The sequence below is a fragment of the Trachinotus anak genome, unplaced genomic scaffold, assembly GCF_046630095.1.
Source record: "Trachinotus anak isolate AG129_WGS33_773 ecotype Australia unplaced genomic scaffold, CSIRO_AGI_Tana_v1 ptg000024l, whole genome shotgun sequence".
Taxonomy (NCBI): Eukaryota; Metazoa; Chordata; class Actinopteri; order Carangiformes; family Carangidae; genus Trachinotus; species Trachinotus anak.
Window position 1 is genome coordinate 7,289,226 of NW_027273875.1, and position 20,240 is coordinate 7,309,465.

At 40.6% G+C, this 20,240-nt stretch overlaps 1 protein-coding gene across 7 annotated transcripts in view; it reads left to right on the forward strand.

Annotated features, from left to right (window-relative positions):
- Positions 1-20,240, forward strand: part of sptbn2 (spectrin, beta, non-erythrocytic 2) — a 51,471-nt gene that overhangs the window by 23,533 nt on the left and 7,698 nt on the right. For all 7 annotated transcript variants that reach the window (XM_071460909.1, XM_071460911.1, XM_071460910.1 and 4 more), the window contains 23 exons: positions 8,193-8,344; positions 8,614-8,787; positions 9,178-9,269; positions 9,420-9,500; positions 10,629-10,744; positions 11,094-11,206; positions 11,369-11,556; positions 11,677-11,794; positions 12,075-12,233; positions 12,330-12,632; positions 14,628-14,781; positions 14,885-15,279; positions 15,410-15,673; positions 15,752-15,963; positions 16,270-16,407; positions 16,525-16,744; positions 16,910-17,446; positions 18,217-18,419; positions 18,525-18,615; positions 18,829-18,975; positions 19,229-19,492; positions 19,808-20,032; positions 20,125-20,214. In XM_071460909.1, coding sequence (XP_071317010.1) covers positions 8,193-8,344; positions 8,614-8,787; positions 9,178-9,269; positions 9,420-9,500; positions 10,629-10,744; positions 11,094-11,206; positions 11,369-11,556; positions 11,677-11,794; positions 12,075-12,233; positions 12,330-12,632; positions 14,628-14,781; positions 14,885-15,279; positions 15,410-15,673; positions 15,752-15,963; positions 16,270-16,407; positions 16,525-16,744; positions 16,910-17,446; positions 18,217-18,419; positions 18,525-18,615; positions 18,829-18,975; positions 19,229-19,492; positions 19,808-20,032; positions 20,125-20,214 — 4,436 coding nt within the window. The remainder of the gene's footprint in view (positions 1-8,192; positions 8,345-8,613; positions 8,788-9,177; positions 9,270-9,419; positions 9,501-10,628; positions 10,745-11,093; positions 11,207-11,368; positions 11,557-11,676; positions 11,795-12,074; positions 12,234-12,329; positions 12,633-14,627; positions 14,782-14,884; positions 15,280-15,409; positions 15,674-15,751; positions 15,964-16,269; positions 16,408-16,524; positions 16,745-16,909; positions 17,447-18,216; positions 18,420-18,524; positions 18,616-18,828; positions 18,976-19,228; positions 19,493-19,807; positions 20,033-20,124; positions 20,215-20,240) is intronic.

Below are 20,240 nucleotides of genomic sequence, written 5' to 3' on the forward strand. Positions count from 1 at the left end.
TGAATATTGTAACTTAATATTTCTAACACTCTTAGTAAAAGCTCTGACTCTAATGGCCTCCAGCTGTAACTCAGTAAGAGTCACATTACTTTGGTGAGAGTTCACCATATGTACACACACACACGCACACAAACACACATACAAAATGCCTTTTTGTTTGTACAGTTTGGCTAATATTGACGGTTTCCTACTTGGAAAGGCAACAAGAAAGTGCAGTCTTGGAGGCTTTAGGACAATTATTATCCTGTTGACATTTCACACCCTTCTTGTGTCCAGATGTTATGGCTGAGAGGTGCCTGTTTCTGTCTCTTTCTTTGGGATTGGCCTTGGCCAGTCCTCTCCTCCCCTATCTTCACTATTATCTGCTGCAGCCACAGACGACACATAGTGGCATGACCTCTTGGTAATGATCAGTGATCAGTGCCTTCACTAACTTCAGAAAGGGAGAGATGACAGTACTGTAAGAAAGGTCTTTATCCCTGTCATCCTGTCAGTTTTTGTCATTGTAAGAACAAACCTGTGAGAGTTAGGCAAAACCCATCATGTTTCTATACTTGTGACCTCAAACTGTTAAAAGTGTAAAAATAACTCACACTACATGTGGCAAGGCAGCGGTTTTACCACAGCCTTGCTTTCAAAGTTATAAGCAAAGGAGGGGCAGTTCCGCTTTTATAGGGAGAGAACTGTCAATGCATGTGCATCTGTATGTGCCATTTTGCTCACTTTGTTTTGCACACACATTACTTGTTCAGTTTGATTTGAATGTCATAAATAATTTGTTTGATGTACAGTGAGGACTACTAAAGCTATATTGATATATAACATCAATGGGTAATACTTAGGATACATTTTAAATTAATTAGTGAAATGTTATTTGCACTCAATTTGGTCAAACAATGGCAGGTACTTACAGTTCAACATCCTGTAGCTTGTGCCTGTTGTGGACTTACTAATACAGTTTGCAAAAGTTGTCCTTAAAAATGTAGTAGTTATTTGATTTAAAACTAATACCCAAATATAAACATAAAAATATATCTGAATTTGAAAAACTGTTTTTGCCCTTTAGTTCTGTTGTGCATCTTAATTGACAGTGTAGATGTCCCTCTAACCCTCAAAAGAAAAGTCTTGATATGCGACTCAGGTCAGGTCTTGGCAGTTACAGATACAGGAGCTGAAAAGATTTGGAGTCAAGCCATTCCTTGTTCTCTAGAACTCATCAAAAGTAGCTTTTCCCCCTGTTGCTGAAACATTATTTACAAATACCAGCTCCTCCTACAACTACTCTAAAACAGTTTGCCCTCATTGTTTGCATTGCTCACGGCATCCATTAAGTTTCACACTCTGCTGTCACAGTTGACTCTCAGCTCAAACCACTCACTGGTGTCAATAAAAATGGTAACCATGAACCACAAAGCTTACAAGCTGCTGTTTTTTTTCTTTCTCCATATTGTATTCAAAATGTAAAGGTGTTCCTTTAATGAGCACTTAGGGTCTACTCTGTAATTTCACACAGAAAAATAGTTGGAAGCCTGTGTTTGAAATTGATTCTTAAGCCTTAGTTTTTTAGTTTTATTTACAGAGTTGGAAGAATTCATGCTAACTATGAGACAATATACTGTCTGATTGTAGCATTACAATTAATACACGTTTTCTCTGTCCATAGAGAAATGCATACATACATAATGTATAAACATCTCTCACAATGAGGTTTTCTGTTCACTTGCTTCATACACACACACACACACACTCACACACTCACTTGACTCATGCTTAATTTGTTTTCTGCAAGCTGTAGTTCAAAGCTAATTTTAAACTTACTTGAAAAAAGTCAGATTCCCCCTGCTTAGTGCCTTTCTCTGTGCACTTTGGCACAATACCATAATCTTGTCTGTGTGTTAATGTCCAAGACAAGGTCATTAAAGCAGATTAAAGCAGACAGATTGATGGAAGTAGTTTAGTCATTCTTTCTGAGGACGGGCTGACCAGAGGCATTCATTACACAAGCTCAGGGTGGTTGAGGGACAGAATATCAAACGTATATGGAGTCAAGGACATTTCAGCCTAGCTAGAAAGGGAACCAGTAATGGCTAGGGACAAAGATATGACCTGGGCAGTACGTGACACAAGATGAAATTGTTAGCAGCACTTAATGAATAACAACCTGTGTTGAAGCCAGACCTACTGCTCTTGGCTTTTTATATATCTGTTCTGAAAGCTTGTGCATATTTGGGAGTAAACGAAAAATCACAATAGTCCAGTGTTTTGGACAGTAAATGGTCAGGAAAATGAAAAGTAGGCTAAATGTGCAGTATTCATTTCTTTCCACTGTGTGACGTGCTTACCATGGTAGGCTCTTTATGGATGGAATCGCACCTTGTCCTCTGTGCTGAAGTGAGGCTACTGGGGGCCCAAAGTGCATTGTCATGCAACACAGCAGAGGGAAGCAGGATCCATTGAGAAGACAGTGAGCAACGTAGCAAACTGGCCCTCAATAAGAAGAATCAGAAGAAAGTCTATGTCTGTCTGTCTGTGATTCTCCCCCCACTCATGCTTATCTTAGTCTCTGTGATGGACAAACAGACAGTTTCATCAGTGGCAGAGCAGGGTCAGTGTGGGTAAGCAGCAGTGGTGACATCTTGTACCAGGCCAATGTCTGTTGTGTATACAACAACGCACACCAATATTATTGTCAGTGAGGTGAGCTTAAATGTACAGGCCAATGAGCCTTCAGTAGAATTCTAGCACTACAAATACTGAACATCGTTGACAAAATCTTCAATTAGTGATGATCAATAATCTGTGGAGTTCTAGAGAGCTGATTAATCGATTAAATGGCTCTGTGTTTATTCCTTGCTTTCATACAACTTCTGGCAGTGTCAGATATTTTGAACATTCTGTATATTTGTGTAGTACAACAGTGCTGGTGAGGCTTAGAAGAACATTGGTCATCAATATCAATACCCCCCTCCAAAAAAAGCTATCAATCATCAATGATCATATGCTATGTATGCTGGCACCTAGGAGAAAAAGAAGTCATGAGGAATACAGGTTGGCGTCTTGCTGGCTGAAGGACATTGCCTTGTCTTAACCTCATCAATCACAGTGAGCCAGCAGAACACTTTCCACTCAAACTAGATTCTGCCTCAAATACACTGTACACTGTCTGACATGTAATAAAGCCTGCATGGTGCTTTTCTCTTTAAAAATGTGAAACAGCTGCATTATCATAATGGTTTTTTTTTCAGTGTAGGGTGTTTGCAGATTTTATATATGTACCCACCAAAACAACATACATCAATTTTGTGGATCTATCAATTAATTCAAACTTGTATTTTTTTTGTATTTCTTTATTTGCCATTTGTGAGATCAGAGTATCTCTTTTGAGGCAGGACATTTTACAGACAATACATGAAATAACCACAATAAGCAGATCAAAACAACAAAAACCCATAGCCAGCATCAGTGATGTCTGTTCACTCATGAATATATTGAACCACAATGCAACAACTCAACTTGATCTTAATAAAACAGTACATTTTAAACTGGGACATGAAAAATGGGAAATCATAAATTCCTCTGATCAGTTTAATACTTTTAAATATTATCGCACACATAAATAACAATAAATTACCTACTAAACAATGTTAAACCATGACCTCAGTACAGTGGTACAGCTAATACTGACTTAATCTTTGTCTTAAACTGCACATGTGCTGTTCCGATGCATACTGTAGATGTGGTGTTGTTTTTCTTCACAGACGTGTGAGATTCATTGTTGGTGTTGTATCTGTCTCTGTGGTATCATCAAACATGATCCTAGTCACTATGTGCCACAGAGACAGGATTAAGTCTGGCGGCATATTTGCTCAGATTACCTGGAGGTAATCACCATTATCAGCAGTGCCTGAGTTTGTTTGGAGGTAAAATACAAAATCAGAAGTGAGCTCAACCTCAGTACCTTCAACAGTGGAGAGGGCACTGGCAAGACCAGGCCACACTCTACTTTGTGCTCTGACATATACTTAAAGCTTACTACCAGAGACAAACATGTTCAAAGTGACTTGACATGCCCAAATATGCTTTTGAAACATTAAATGATGCATCTAACCACTAGTTCTGATCCACAATTAGTAAACAATGCAGGAAAAGATGGCACAGAAAATTGTAATCACTTGTTTTTCTAGCTTACACGCAAAGTGTCTCAAGAAGAACAGGTAGAGGTCCAGAATGGACAGGGGAGTTTTAAAGTTTTGAATGTTCATCTCTGTGAAACTCGGATAAGAATACACTTAGTTCAAGTCCCAGAAAGCTTTTAATGCATGTACAATAAAGTCATTTGGTAGAACCGTCCAGTTTAATAGCATATTTTGTATATATTTGAATTGTAGAAAAAATATTTGATGATTGAATTTATGTTGGTAATAAAGTATACTTTCTTGGATTCATAGAATGTTCAGAGCAGCCAATATCAACTCTATGTTGGTTTACAGGCATGTATGGCAGTTTTATCACAACTTGCAGACACTGGCTGTGGCAATATGCATTTCTAGTGTGGGAAAACATTTTTTTTTTAAATTGTGCATTCTTCAAGTGTAGAAAATTTTAGACAAGATAAAATTTGTAAAATTATCCAAATTTAATAAGACTAACTAATAATTACTAGGCTTGCTTTCTGAAGCTCATACTGTGTTTCCCACTCTTCTCTCTTGTTCCATAATGGGTAATTTTATAGCTATGTTGAATTGAGACATCTGTCAGTATAGAGGAGACATAGTACTTGTATTGTTTCTTTTCTCACCTTACAGCCATCAGGTTACTCTGTTAAAAATAATACAGCTTTCTGTTGTGGATGATGAGCATTTTTACGGGTTAGTAAGAAACAATAAACCTTTTAGATGTGGATGTGTTAACATTACAGTTGACATATTTGATCCTCCCCTGCACTAACAATACAATCCACAAATGCCAGATTGTTAGAGGAAACAGTTGCGCAAGTTTTGCCCTTATCTACCGTAGCGACAACTGATGACAAGTTTGTGTTTGCATGCTGTAATGAGCAAACACGTAAGAGATTGATGTCTGTGTTTGTCTGTCTTGTGTTCTTGTTCGGTAGCCTTGTTATTAGGAGGGGAACGCCAATAGGGTAGCAGCATATCTTCTTTAGGATCTCTGCCCACTGCCCCACTGCCTCCTCCTCAGTGCTGGGTGCTGTCACAACATGACCAAGCTTCAGGAGGAATGTAGGCTTCTATACTGTACTCCACATGACTATAGCCCTGTCACCTGCTTTGAATTAACATACGTTTGTGCAGCCACATATTTTTTGTTTTTAAGTATTACATTCTATACTGAAGCTGGAGATTTGAATACACAAGACAGCATATTGTTGGGGCCTTTTTGCTTAAAATATGTCAATTCATGTGTATGTGTGCTACCAACATGTACATATCATTGTGTTGTGTGTTTGATCTGTTGTTGAACTCTGTCTATAATGCATGTGTCAGTTGTTACTACAGTAAGCCCTCAAACAGGTAAAGAGAGAGGTAGGAAAGGGTGAGACATAATCAATAAATGATATTTGCACACACTGAACACAAACTTCATACTTCTTCTGCAGTCTTGTGTGAGATACAACCATCATGAAAAAAAAAAATGTTGACTTTAACTAGCTGCTGTTTTCCACTAGAAAGGCTGTCTTGGGTATTTTACATGTGACTTACTAGTCTAGTGAAAACAATACCATGCATTCCAGGAGTCGTTCTGCTGTACTCAGCCCTAATGCAGAGCATGGACAGCCAAACAACTTCACCCTAGATGATGGAATATATATATTGCTATCACTTATTTAATTGTTGGTCGCGCAGACTGAGAAAAGCAACTGAAGGAAGGAAGGGTGATCTGTAGCGCACTGGCATTTTATTTTAAGCAAAGGTTTACAACAAACACTTCTTAGTGATGGTTTTTTGATGGTGTGACAGACCCTGAGATTTTCATTTCAAGGCTGCGAGTTGGACACAAAGAACACTGTGAAATGTTAGTCTCAACAGGGAAAACATGAGACAGATGCAACCTTCTGCAGTGGGTAGAAATTTGTATTACACTATCTAATGAACATGTTGGTGAAACAAACAGTAAATAATATAACAAATTACATGGAAACCTGCTTGTTAAAATATCACTGCACAGGTCCACTAGAGGTAAAAAAAAATCTAAGATATCTTTTATACCTGAATTACAGTGAGGTAAAAAACAGAGTTTTGGGAGATTGAGTATTTTAATCATGTTTCAAACATTATCTGTGACAGTTTCTCTTTTGTTTTAGCAAATTAGTAGCTGATTGCTTGTAGGTTATTGGTACTATATGTATTATTTCAAAAGAGGACCTCTCCAGTAGAGTATAGAGGAGGAGGAAACACCTTCAGCTTGCAACAGATCAAGCGTTATGTCCTGTTGTATTACTCCACCCTAGAAGGCTTGTGTGTAATTTCACAATCTGTTCTTTTTTTAGCTGACAGTAGATGGAATGGTTGATTCTACAACATGCTGTGTTTTGTAACCTCACATTGCTCACCTCACATTGCTCCCTGTTTTTTGGAATGGCTTAGTATTCATGTATTGATCAAGGACTACTAAAAACAGTAATAGCTCAGCATCTTGATTATATTCTATTTCCGCAATCTATTGCCATTAGTGTTCTGACCTTGTGATTTAATCTCAGTGATCTCTTTTAAAATGACAATAAGCAACTAGCTTACCTTCAGTCCCCCACTGTTACATGAACTGTCTAGATATTTGGGCCTTGCCTTTTGGTTGGAAGTTTCAGCTTTGAATAGTGTTGCAGTGGGAAGTTATTCATATACATTCTTCTTACATTCTTACACAAACCATGTTCCTTCAGCTTTTATTTCAGTTAAAACAAGACCTTTGGCAATATTTAAATACTTGTTGGTAGGCTGCTGTAGCAACAACTTAGTTGTATAATAAAGTAATAACGGTAATAAATAAATATTTGGTTGAACTGAATGGGGTGAAGGAGCAAGTGTGACACAGGAAAGTTTTTAGTAATTAAATGAGATAATCTTGTCCATCTTGATGGACTGCCTAACCCCTCAAGGCCACTTTCTGGCAAATTAATTTCATTTCTATGTTTGGTTTGGTTTTGATGCATCATCTAAAGCTTAGATTTTGTTTTGTGGTTCATGTTGTTGCACCAGTCTGTTTGAAATGCTTTGTGGAAAGAAGGTGCGGTGTATTGCACCATTGTGCAGGGTATCAGTCATCATCAAAGATGATTGTATTACAGAGAAAAATGCGTGATGAACCCTTTTTTTTTAAATATAGCTTTGTTGCTAATTATGGTTTCATTTGTTTACTGTTTAATATCAAAATATGAAGGCTTTACCATTTTTATTGTTAAAGATGTGTTATTGTAAAAGATCCATTTATCCTCACCACCATTATATTTCATTTCATGCTGCAGTAAGTAGGCTTTGTTTTGTTCAACTCATTAGCACAGAGCTGCTCCTCGGATCTATTTTCTATTTGCTTCAGGGTTGTTATGTGTGGGCTTATGTTAAGTGCAGTGCATAAAGTACAATGCTAGAAAAGTGTTTTCAAAAGGCAGGGAGACCTTGTGTCCTAGAAATGAGGTCACCTTGTTAGGTGGCGGAGCAGGATTAGCTTCTTACTCCCCTGGTCCATATGTCTGAGCTGCTGTTACAGCTTAATTTATTGTGATTCTTTTTTTAGCCCTGCTCGAATAAAGTAACAACAAAAATGCTTACTAAATGTCATTACCTTTCTGAGCAATTTTGAAAAGTCATTTTTCTCTTCTACACGCACATCAGAGTAATTACCAATGCACACATGAGCAGAGTCATCAGTAAACTGTGGTGTAAAGAGTGAAAAACCTCTCACTAAGCTGTCAATACAGTGATCTCGGAGACTTAATGGCGCAGCTTATTAACTGCTCAGGACAAGGGCTTAAGTCCTTATGATTTACTGTTAGTTGTCTGTGCTCAGATCTGATCAAAGTTGTAGACTACACTGGTGTTTAGAGCAAAAGTAATTCCCTGTAAGTTTATTTACGTGATGGGAATGACATTGAGGCCAGTGGCATCTCAGTCAGTAGAGTCAGTTGTGATTGTGGTGCAATGTAACTTTAACACTTCTTCCTTTTTTTCCCTGTACAGATGAGCGTGAAGCAGTACAGAAGAAGACCTTTACCAAATGGGTGAACTCTCACTTAGGCCGAGTGACCTGTCGCATTGGTGACTTGTACACTGACCTGCGAGATGGCCGAATGCTAATCCGCCTTCTGGAAGTGCTCTCAGGAGAACAGCTGGTCAGTATCACACAGAAACCACCCTTCTCTGCCCCAAACCTGACCCAGGCCCCCGCATGGCCCTCACCCTGCTACACAAGTCAGGAAGAAGGAGCAATCATGCACTTTATTTCTGCTTTCTCTTGGTGTGATTTACTTTTCCTCCTGCTTTGACTTGTTTTTCTCTTTTTTTAAATTCCTGTTCCCTTTCCTCTGCATGCATGTTGTGATCACTGTGTACAGCAACGTCAACCTATGTCCTCTTTTCTGTTTGTCTTCTTTCTCCACAGCCAAAGCCCACTAAGGGCCGTATGCGTATCCACTGCCTGGAGAATGTTGATAAAGCCCTGCAGTTTCTCAAGGAGCAGAAAGTCCATCTAGAAAACATGGGCTCACATGACATTGTGGATGGGAATCACCGTCTCACCTTGGGTCTCATCTGGACTATCATCCTGCGCTTCCAGGTAACATAGACAAAAGTTGTATGAAGCTCTGCTTATTGCCCTCTCACCAGTTGCTACATTTCTTAACTTCTTTCAAAAAGGGAGTTTGGCTGTGGGACATCAGGCCTCTGCATGTAGCCTAGTCCAGCCTCAGGCAAACTCACAAAAATGGTAATAGAGGTTAATGTGGCTGAGATGTGTTTACAAGGCAATACTTCATATTGTTATTCTAGTCATGAACTTGCTATCATTACTTGAAAATTGTTTCAGCCATTTCTTAAATTTAGTATAATATACAGATACAGATGGGAGCATATATTGATAATATTGAGAAGTCTAATCATATAGGAATTTTGTAAAATAATGTCTCTTAGTGTCACAGTCTTAACTGAATAAATGCTCTGCTGACAGATCCAGGACATCAGTGTGGAGACAGAAGATAACAAGGAGAAGAAATCTGCTAAAGATGCCCTGCTGCTTTGGTGCCAAATGAAAACTGCTGGGTAAGAAAGGGAAGACAGAGAAAGGGCTTAACCACAGAGGATGAATACTGTCAATATGTTAAAGTAAAATGTACGGTTTTACTGAAGGGGTCACTGATGAATTTGCTGTGTTGAGTTAATGATTAATGACTTCTGATCTGACCTCTGCAGATACCCCAATGTCAACATTCACAACTTCACTACCAGCTGGCGAGATGGACTGGCGTTCAATGCCATTGTGCACAAACACAGGTCACTGACTTCTACTTGTACTTGATTGTTACTTTCTACATTGTAATGTAGAATGAAGCTGCCCCCTTTTAGACATGTACTTTGATTTAAAATAATTTTAACAGGGCTTCATTTTCAAAGTGAGGATTTAATCCTGCAAAGAGCATCCAGATTTTTCATCTCCTTTTTTGTCTTTCCTTACCTTATGAAAAGCACCTGTCACAGTACCATCACACTTTTCTGGGGTGTTTTTTATCCCCATTTCTATTTAGGTCTCCTCCTACTCCTCCCATCCTTCAAACATTCTGCAGTATGGCTAAAAGGATGAAAATAAAATAGGGACTAAGATGACCTAGATCACAGAAATAATAACCCACTTATTTTCCATGCTTGGTAACTCACTTGCACACCCTGCTGGTAATAGTGCCGTGAATAGCTTGTGTTAAAATTAATCTGTGAACTGAGACCAAAAGTACCCTAAATTCCTGGGTCAAATAGAACAGAGAGCATTGTTCATTACAGTGAATGCCTAAGGTTATACTTGATACATTAATGCTAATACTGCTTTCTCAGAAGTTACTGAACCATGAGATATTCATGTAAACCATGACACTGCCATCGACATGGTCAGTCCCCTATTCAAACTACAGAAGGTACACCACAGCAGGCAATTACAATATGCAAAGAGTTTTTTCCCCCTACTATAGAATGTCATTTCTTAAGTTTCATGAATAAACAACATGCTTTGGAATAAAGGTTGCATGGCCTTTGTACAGTTAAAAACTCTGGGCATGGTCACTGAATCTCAAAGAGAAAATACCCATGTTTGCCCTCCTCTGGGTATGCCAATTCATGCTTCTTGGTTATTCAAATTTTAGTGACATATACATGGGCCTTCCAGACCAGTTTTATGTCAGTTTTATACCATAGTAAGCTCTAAATGAAAACATAGGTTTAGCCAAGAATAGGCAATAATTGCCTAATTGCTTGACTAATCCTCAAATGATAAACCTGTTTAGCATGCAGACGATTTTACCTAAATCCTACTACAAAATGATGATGCTGTATGAATTATATTACTGTTTGTTTTCACCCTGCTCTCCTCTCCAATATGTACTTAAATCATAATTGTTCCGCCGGCCTCTGCAGACCTGACCTGATTGAGTTTGACAACCTAAAGAGGTCCAATGCTCACTACAATCTCCAGAATGCTTTCAATGTGGCTGAGAAGGAACTGGGGCTTACCAAGCTGCTGGACCCAGAAGGTGAGTGTGTAAAACCTCCATAAAATGCTCCTGTAAGTCTCACTGATGGCCTGACGTTGTCCACTACGGCACTAAGCTGATGCCCAAAACAGACTGAAAGGTGTTGGACTATGGAGGATTACTGGAATTAATTATAGCTTAGACATCAGTACATCACGTCAACTACTCTGACATCACAAAAACCATGTCAAAAGATGGTAACAGTTAGGCAACTATTCAACTCCTCATTCAGGCTATTTTGAGATTCAAACTTCACTGTGTTGTTTGTGCATGCTAAAGTCTATAATCAGTAGATTAAATAAAGGTAGAAGAGTCAAGGTGCAGATGGACCATACTCTCTCTTTTTCAGATGTGAATGTTGATCAGCCTGATGAAAAGTCCATCATTACCTATGTCGCGACCTACTACCATTATTTCTCCAAGATGAAAGCCCTGGCAGTGGAGGGCAAAAGAATTGGCAAGGTTAGGTGTGTGTGTGTGTGTGTGTGTGTGTGTGTGTGTGTGTGTGTGTGTGTGTATTTGTGTGTGTATTTGTGTGTGTGTATTTGTGTGTCTATATATTTGTGTGTGAGAAAAGTGTTTGCTGCCCATTTGCCTTGACTGACAGACCTCTACTTGTTGCAGGTGTTGGACTATGCTATTGAGGCTGACCAGCTGATAGAGAAGTATGAGACTCTGGCCTCAGAGCTGCTGCAGTGGATTGAGCAGACCATAGTGACACTCAATGATAGGCAGCTAGCTAACTCACTGAGTGCTGTGCAGAACCAGCTCCAGGCTTTCAACTCCTACCGGACTGTGGAGAAACCTCCCAAGTGAGTGACAGACAGATAGGTTTATGTAACCCAGTGAATAACCAAATGCTTGTTAACCATTAGGATCCAAAATGTGAAGCTGTAGAGTATGTTAAACAGAGGTGATGTCTGTGTTGACAGATTTACAGAGAAAGGAAACTTGGAGGTTCTCCTCTTTACTATCCAGAGTAAGATGCGAGCAAACAACCAGAAAGTCTACATGCCAAGAGAGGGCAAACTCATCTCTGACATCAATAAGGTATGGGTTGCACTAGAAAGAGCTAGAATTACAGCGTTCCATCTAGAAAGGTTTCATAATGTGATGTCATACCATATGTCAATATATTATATGAGCAGCTTGTTACGTGAATTTGGGGAACTAGTTCATGCTCACTTTAGGGTTTTCTTAGCCCACAGGAGTGTTATCTATGACTATTTAAGTCATTATGGTTTCACAACATTGGCATCATGTTTGCAGTGTTGGTGTCATAGTTGCTAGATGTTACTAGCTTCCTGTTGTGTTTTCATTGTTGTGACAGGCATGGGAGCGACTGGAAAAAGCAGAGCATGAACGTGAGCTGGCACTGAGAAACGAGTTAATTCGCCAGGAGAAGCTGGAGATGCTCGCTGCTCGTTTTGACCGTAAAGCTGCTATGCGGGAGACATGGCTGAGTGAGAACCAGAGGCTTGTGTCTCAGGTAGATGGGTGGAAATCTGATTTATTCAAAAACAGATGAATGTGTTGCTACTGGTGCATTTTTTTTACTGATATGCTGAATCTACTCTGTTATTAGGACAACTTTGGAACTGACTTGGGAGCAGTGGAAGCTGCCACCCGTAAACATGAGGCAATTGAGACAGACATTGGGGCGTACTGGGAGCGTGTGGCTGCTGTGGAAGCTGTTGCCAAAGAGCTGGAAGCAGAGGGATACCATGATGTACGACGTATACTTGCACGAAGGGACAATGTGCTTCGACTCTGGGAATACCTGAAAGAGCTCCTGGTTGCACGCAGGGAGCGGCTCAATGCCCATCGTGACCTACAGAGACTGTTTCAGGAAATGCGTTACATTATGGACTGGATGGCAGACATGAAGGTAAAGGCCTACTGAACAAAGTCTATACTTCTCTATGCTATACTATTTTAACAGTACTCACAATTGTTTTAACTTGTGAGTACTACCACTTTCATTCCTTGGCTTTGTTTTTAAATTAACCAAAAGGAATTTCCAATCCATTCAATTAAGTTGGTTGTTGTTGACATTTGTTCACAACAGCAGTAATTAGCTTTTTGTATGCCTAACTTCAGGAAAGAATCAGAATCAGAATCAGAATCAGTTTTATTGCCAAGTATGTTTTCACATACAAGGAATTTTTTCTGGTGATTGGTGCAATTGATCAGCAACAGTGGGGCTCTCTAGCCTTGTTGATGAGGCTAATAGCAGATGGGAAGAAGCTATTTTTGTGGCGAGAGGTTTTGGTCCTGAAGGACCGCAGCCTCCTGCCAGAGGGGAGTGTCTCAAAGAGTTTGTGTCCAGGGTGGGAGGAGTCAGCTACAATCTTCCCTGCACGCCTCAGAGTCCTTGAGGCGTACAGGTCCTGGAGGGACGGAAGATTGCAGCCAATCACCTTCTCAGCAGAGTGGATGATACGCTGCAGTCTGTTATTGTCCCTCTCCGTGGCAGCAGCGTACCAGATGGTGATGGAGGAGGTGAGGATGGACTCAATGATGGAGGTGTAGAAGTTCACCATCATAGTCCTTGGCAGGTTGAACTTCTTCAATTGCCTCAGGAAATACATCCTCTGCTGAGCTTTTTTGATGAGGGAGCTGATGTTTAGCTCCCATTTGAGATCCTGTGTGATGGTGGTTCCCAAGAAGCGAAAATGCTCCACGGTAGCCACGGGGGAGTCACACAGGGTGATGGGGGTGGGTGGGGCTGGGCTCTTCCTGAAGGCTATGTTTTTGAAAGCCTGTCATTGCTGGCTTTCCCGAGGTTGGCTGAAGAGTATGTAGTATTAGTAGTATTTCTCCTTAAGTGGAATTCACTTTGATTCTGCCTGTCTCAAAATGCTGGTATTGCCAAATACCATTGCCTTTGGCTTTTGCCTGTCATAAAAGTAACCTACCATGTGATTAAACAGTCTATAGTATCATTCAGTGTACTTAATTTACATGGTGCACATGTTAACTCCTAGAGATGATAATGCTAGACATCTAATAGAGGTTACCAGTCTTGGTAGTTATAGCTTTAAATTGCTGTTATGTTGTGCTAGTAAATGCACAGTATAGATGTCCTAAATATTCAACTTTGACTTTAATTGTGGTGTCAATCATGAATTGTTCTAAACTCATGAATATCTTTTATCTGTTTAAATAGTAGCATGTATACCTCTCTCCACTGCTGCAGATCAAATATCATTACTAAGGGCTTGGCCTCATAAGCCACCCACCTGCTTTAAATAAATATAGCACTATTTACTTCTTTTGAGCTTTGACCTGTTCCAAAATCAGCATTTGAGGTTTTCTTTATATTTCTCGAATGAGAAAGTGTATAAGCATGTGGTTAATGTAGCTGCACACAGTTGGGGTGGAAATATACAGTGTATGTCTGCACTTGTTTGTCTGCGTTGGAGTTGATAACAACATTCATCTTTTTTTTTGTTTTTTTCAGTGGTAGCTGGAATCACTCTGCTAATGTCTCATTGATTCAGTCAACCATTACCATATAATTAGAATGCTTGTATACAGTTTTTTAAATTTTTTTAACACAATGTCCTATTGTCATCAAATGACCTACACTAATAGCTTAGATTAGAGAAATTTTCTCCGCTGTCATTTTTGTGTGGTTCTGGCTCCTCTTTTGCTGAGGTTAATGGTCTGAAGCTTGTTGAAATTCTGTTGTCAGCCATTATTGGTTTTTGGTCCACCCTTTGCCCACCCTTGACACATTCTGTTGGTGGACACAATACTCATTTTAGTTTCCTACCTTGCAGGTGCTGTTGCAAACATAGTTTGGAATACTTTTTTTAAAGATGAAATAACCAACTTCTAAAATCTAATTCTACTGGACTGTTTCCTCTGTCTGTTTCAGGGCCGTCTGCAGTCTCAGGACAGTGGCAAACATCTGCATGATGTGCTAGACCTACTTCAGAAACACACTCTGGTAGAGGCTGACATTTCAGCTCAGGCAGAGAGGATCAAGGGAGTGCAGGGAGCTGCAAAGCGTTTCACTTCCTATGAACAGGGTGAGTTTTCAAACATGCTTTTACTTAGTCTCTGTACCGACCATGCAGCTTTAGTCTGGTATATTTCTAAGCACCATTTATTCCTGCCTTTTATGATTGCCAGCCTACAAACCATGTGAGCCAGGACTAGTTAGTGAGAAGGTTGATCTGCTGGGTCAAGCCTATGAAGAGCTTGGTCAGCTTGCTGGGAAACGCAGAGAGAGCCTGGAGGATTCTCGCCGTCTGTGGCAGTTCCTGTGGGATCTTGGAGAGGAGGCAGCCTGGATCAGAGAACAGGAGCAGATCCTGGCTAGTGGAGACTGTGGACGTGACCTCACTTCTGCTCTTCACCTGCTTAGTAAACATGAGGCTTTCAGGGATGAGATGGCAGCCCGCTATGGCCCCCTGAGTAACAGCATTGCTGCTGGGGAAGCTTTGGTTAAGGAGGGACACTTTGGAGCCGCAGAGGTCACAGAAAGGATTCAAGACATCCGTGCACAATGGACACATCTGGAGGAGGTGGGTGGTGATCAAGACTCTTTGTATTTGTTAGACTGTTACTCACAGTATAAAGCTATTTTCTCCAAATATATTTTCTTCTGTTATACATTTCTGTTTCTGTGAATTTCTTCTTCTCCCTGTTCCCCAGACAACTAAACTGAGAGAGCAGAGTCTTAAGGAAGCTGTGGCCTTGCACCAGTTCCAGACAGATGCCAATGACATGGAAGCCTGGATCATGGAGACACTCAGACAGGTGTCAAGTCAGGAGGTGGGCCACGATGAGTTCTCCACCCAAACACTCGCTCGCAAGCAGAGGGAGATAGAGGAGGAGATCCAGAGCCACCGTCCCCTCATCGACTCCCTGCATGAGCAGGACCAAGCACTGCCCCAGGCCTATATACAACACCCTCAGGTATGTGTGCTTTTTCATACTTCCTCAATAATGGTGTTCCATTTAGAGTACTGAATTATGGTTTACTGCTTACTGTAGGTGGATGGCCGCCTACCTGCTATTGAACAGCGCTATGAAGAACTGGAGTCTCTGTCAGCCGCTCGGCGGCAGGCTTTGGAAGGTGCCCTGGCCCTCTACCGCATGTTCAGTGAAGCTGGTGCCTGCCAGCTCTGGGTGGAGGAAAAGGAGCAGTGGTTACATGGGATGGAGATCCCTACCAAACTGGAGGACTTAGAGGTGGTGCAGCAGAGGTCAGTCTGGAAGGAGAAGAATGTAAATATAGATTTGATTGGAAGAAACATGGTGATGACTCAATTGCATCCCTCAAAATATTCAAGTTGGAAACACTGAAGCTGAGATTTACATATGTAAAGTAATAATTAAGAGTCAACCATCTGTACATAATTTTGCAGCTCTAATCTTTTCCTTAAAGTATACAAAATGTCACTGATTTCTCTCACAAGTAGTTTTAGTATCTGCAGAAAAAACTTGTCTAAATGACCATTTTCTTTTTAGAATGAGTGAATTGATGCTGTTTCTTTACTTTATGACTGCAGATTTGAGACTCTTGAACCTGAGATGAACAACCTAGGCACTCGTGTCGCTGATGTGAACCAGGTGGCAGAGCAGTTGCTGAGCTCTGACAACTGTAGTAAAGACCAAATCCACCAGACACGAGACCAACTGAACAACAGGTCAGAGCTAACATATAAGGCCAAGTAAAACCCACTATTTTGCAAGGAAATATATTTGTATTCAATGAGCGCTGTGATTAATGTGTAACCTGAATATTGCATTTTTATGGTTCCTAGATGGACAGAGTTTGAACAATTGGCTGGTCAAAAGAAACAAGCCCTAGAGTCGGCCCTTAACATCCAGAACTACCACCTGGAGTGTAATGAGATCCAAACTTGGATGAAGGAAAAGACCAAGGTGATTGAATCTACTCAGGGCCTGGGCAACGACCTGGCTGGAGTGATGGCACTGCAACGCAAACTTACTGGCATGGAGAGGGACCTTGAGGCCATTCAGGTATGGAGAGGTTACATGCAGTGACTTATGTGTAAGGGCTGGGAACAGAAAATACAATAAATAATGCAATTAATAAGGCACATTAATTTTAGGAACTTTTTGGGTTTCATGCTGAGGAATCTTTTCATCGTTTCTGCATTTAAACCATTTTTCATGTCTCTTCAGGGGAAACTGGATGACCTGAGAAATGAGGCAGAAAAGCTGGCTAAGGAACATCCAGATCAGGCAGGAGAGATACAAGGACGTCTGGCAGAGATTCAAGACGTGTGGGAAGAGTTGAACGCCACCATGAAGCGACGCGAGGAGTCATTGGGTGAAGCCAGCAAGCTGCAGGGCTTCCTTAGGGATCTGGATGACTTCCAGTCCTGGTTGTCCCGTACTCAGACAGCTGTGGCCTCAGAGGACATTCCCACTTCTCTACCTGAGGCTGAGAGTTTGCTAGCCCAGCATGAGAGTATCAAGAATGAGGTGGATAACTATAAGGAGGACTATGAGAAGATGCGGGCAGTCGGTGAGGAGGTGACCCAAGGTCAGACAGATGCTCAGCACATGTTCCTGGCCCAGAGGCTCCAAGCACTGGATACCGGCTGGCATGAGTTGCATCGCATGTGGGAGAACCGCCACAGTCTTTTGGCTCAAGCCTTTGACTTCCAGACTTTCTTGAGAGATGCAAAGCAGGCAGAAGCATTCCTGAACAGCCAGGTTAGAAAAAAATCACTGTGGAATTGAAACCTGTGCCAGTGAGCTGTGGCTTCAATGAAACAAAAAAACATGCATCAATGTACAGCCTTATTGGTTCAGTCTATAGCCAAACAGCCTAATAAGAGTTTGTACCTGTGTACTTCAAATTGATAACAGCTGGGTTAAAGCGTGGGTTAAAGTAACTGTGTGAGATAGAAATGTAAATCTAATTCAAATTTTTTACCAGACTGTCTGCCCTCTTGCCCTCTCTCCCATTGTTCTTTACATGACTAAAATATGCTTGATTGCACAGCATAATCATCACAGAACAATAATTTCAAATAGTGAAAATAAAAAATTAAATTTTCAAGCTTAAATTTAGCTTTGCTGAATTAATCATTCTGCTCCCACAGTGGTTTAATGCGGCACAAACATGTTGTTCTGGTAATTAGAAACATGTTTACCCCTATATAGGTTTTTATTATGGTTGTGCTGGTTTTGTGGTTTGTTTACATTGGTGTCTAGTTAAGTGTACTCACACACCTAGCTATTAAATCAGAGCAACTGGGAGAACAGGAGTGAGGTGCACTGTAAGTGGGCCCAAGGCCTAGATCTGTATGGTGAAGACCACTATACTAGGCTTATTTTCATTTAATAAAAATTAGTTTAGAACTAACAGAATTCTACTTACAACAAAATCTAATTAAGAGGAACTGATATTAAATGTAATTAGATAATTGAATCCAAGAATTATTAAAAACAATTTCAGCATTCCTTTCCTCTTTGTATAGGAGTACGTGCTGTCCCACACAGAGATGCCCACCAGTCTTCAGGGAGCAGAGGAGGCCATTAAGAAGCATGAGGATTTCCTTACCACCACAGAGGCCAGTGAGGAGAAGATTACCGGTGTGGTGGAGGCCGGACGACGCCTCATTAATGATTCTAATGCAAACTCTGACAAGATACAGGAAAAAGTTGATTCCATCCAGGAAAGGTTAGAGCAATGTACAAGATGGAAAAAAATTCCAATAATATAAGTTTTCCTTTTTGATTAGATGTTTGAAGAGTTGCTCATTTAGCTCTCCTTAATTTTCTCCAGGCATTTTAAGAATAAGAAGGCTGCAAATGAATTGCTGACAAAGCTTAAGGACAACCGTGAACTACAGCACTTCCTCCAAGATGGGCAGGAGGTAAAAACTATTTTAAAATGAAATGAAATAATAGCAACATGAATAAATAAATAAAGGTGCATAAAGTTTAAATATGTCAAAGCTAGCTAGTATTGTGATTAGACATTCTTTAATCAGAAGAAAAAAAAGCCATAGAACTTGTGTTTATCACTTGTATATCTGTATAATAATATTAATGATGGTTATTGTGTAATGCTATCCTCTTTACTATAGCTGACATTGTGGATCAATGAGAAGATGCTGACGGCACAGGACATGTCTTATGATGAGGCCAGAAATCTTCACAGCAAGTGGCAGAAGCACCAGGCCTTCACGGCAGAGCTGACCTCTAACAAAGACTGGCTAGACAAAATTGACAAGGTATGGGAAAAGGATAATTTTAGGATTAGTTATGTATGTGTGGTATGTGGACAGTTGTTCTGACAGGTGGTGGATTGTTATGTAATTGTAATAATTAATTGACTGGTTCATGGGTAAACCGATCAAAGAGGCTAATCAGTTTGTTTTTATGTATTTTTTTGTATACATTAGGGACATACTGCCTGACTTGGTGTTGCCAAAACGGCTAGATTAATGTCAATGAAAACTTGTCCTTGTTTCCTCCCTCTAACAGGAGGGTCAGGCGCTGGTGGCAGAGAAGCCTGAGCTGAAACCTGTTGTTCAGCAGACCCTGGAGGACCTACAGCGTCAGTGGGAGGAGCTGGAGGGCACCACCCGCACCAAGGCCCAGTGTTTGTTTGATGCCAACAGGGCAGAACTCTTTACACAGAGCTGCTCTGCCCTAGATGTCTGGCTGAAAAACATTGAGAGTCAACTGCATAGTGACGACTATGGCAAAGATTTGACCAGTGTCAACATCTTGCTCAAGAAGCACCAGGTAGACTACACTGTGCAAGCAAAGCACATCTATGTCATCTTTGCTGTCAAGAAATACTGTTGTGTTATAGAGCTTTAATATCAAATGACATAATTAGTTCTCATTGATACAAAACATCATATGTCAAAAAGAGAGACTCAGTTTCAAGTAATTAAAGAATTTAATCTGTTCTTTTATATATGTGTGTGTGTGTGTGTGTGTGTGTGTGTGTGCTATTACTATAATTGCATGTGGTGGAAGTGGCCAAATCTGTTTAGTGGAGACTGCCAAATGCCATATCATCTTGTCTTACATCTTTGTGCTCTCCCTGTATAGATGCTGGAGCACCAGATGGATGTCCGAGAGAAGGAGGTGCAGTCTTTGCAGTCTCAGGCTCTAGCCCTGTCCCAGGAGGATGCTGGACTAGCTGAAGTAGATGGTCAGCAAAGGCGGGTCACTGACAACTTTGAAAACCTTCAGGAGCCTCTTAAACTGAGGCGACAGCAACTACTTGCCTCCAAAGAAGCACATCAGTTCAACAGAGATCTGGAAGATGAAATTGTGAGTTGGATTACCTGCCTGACTGCTTAAATTAGATATAGATCTATATGTTTTGCCTGACGCTTATGTTCTATTCATTGTTTTTCTGTCAGCTATGGGTAAAAGAGAGGATGCCCCTAGCAACCTCCACAGACCATGGAAAAGACCTGCCTACCGTTCAGCTTCTAATCAAAAAGAACCAGGTAAAGTGACAACAAATGGCAAAATG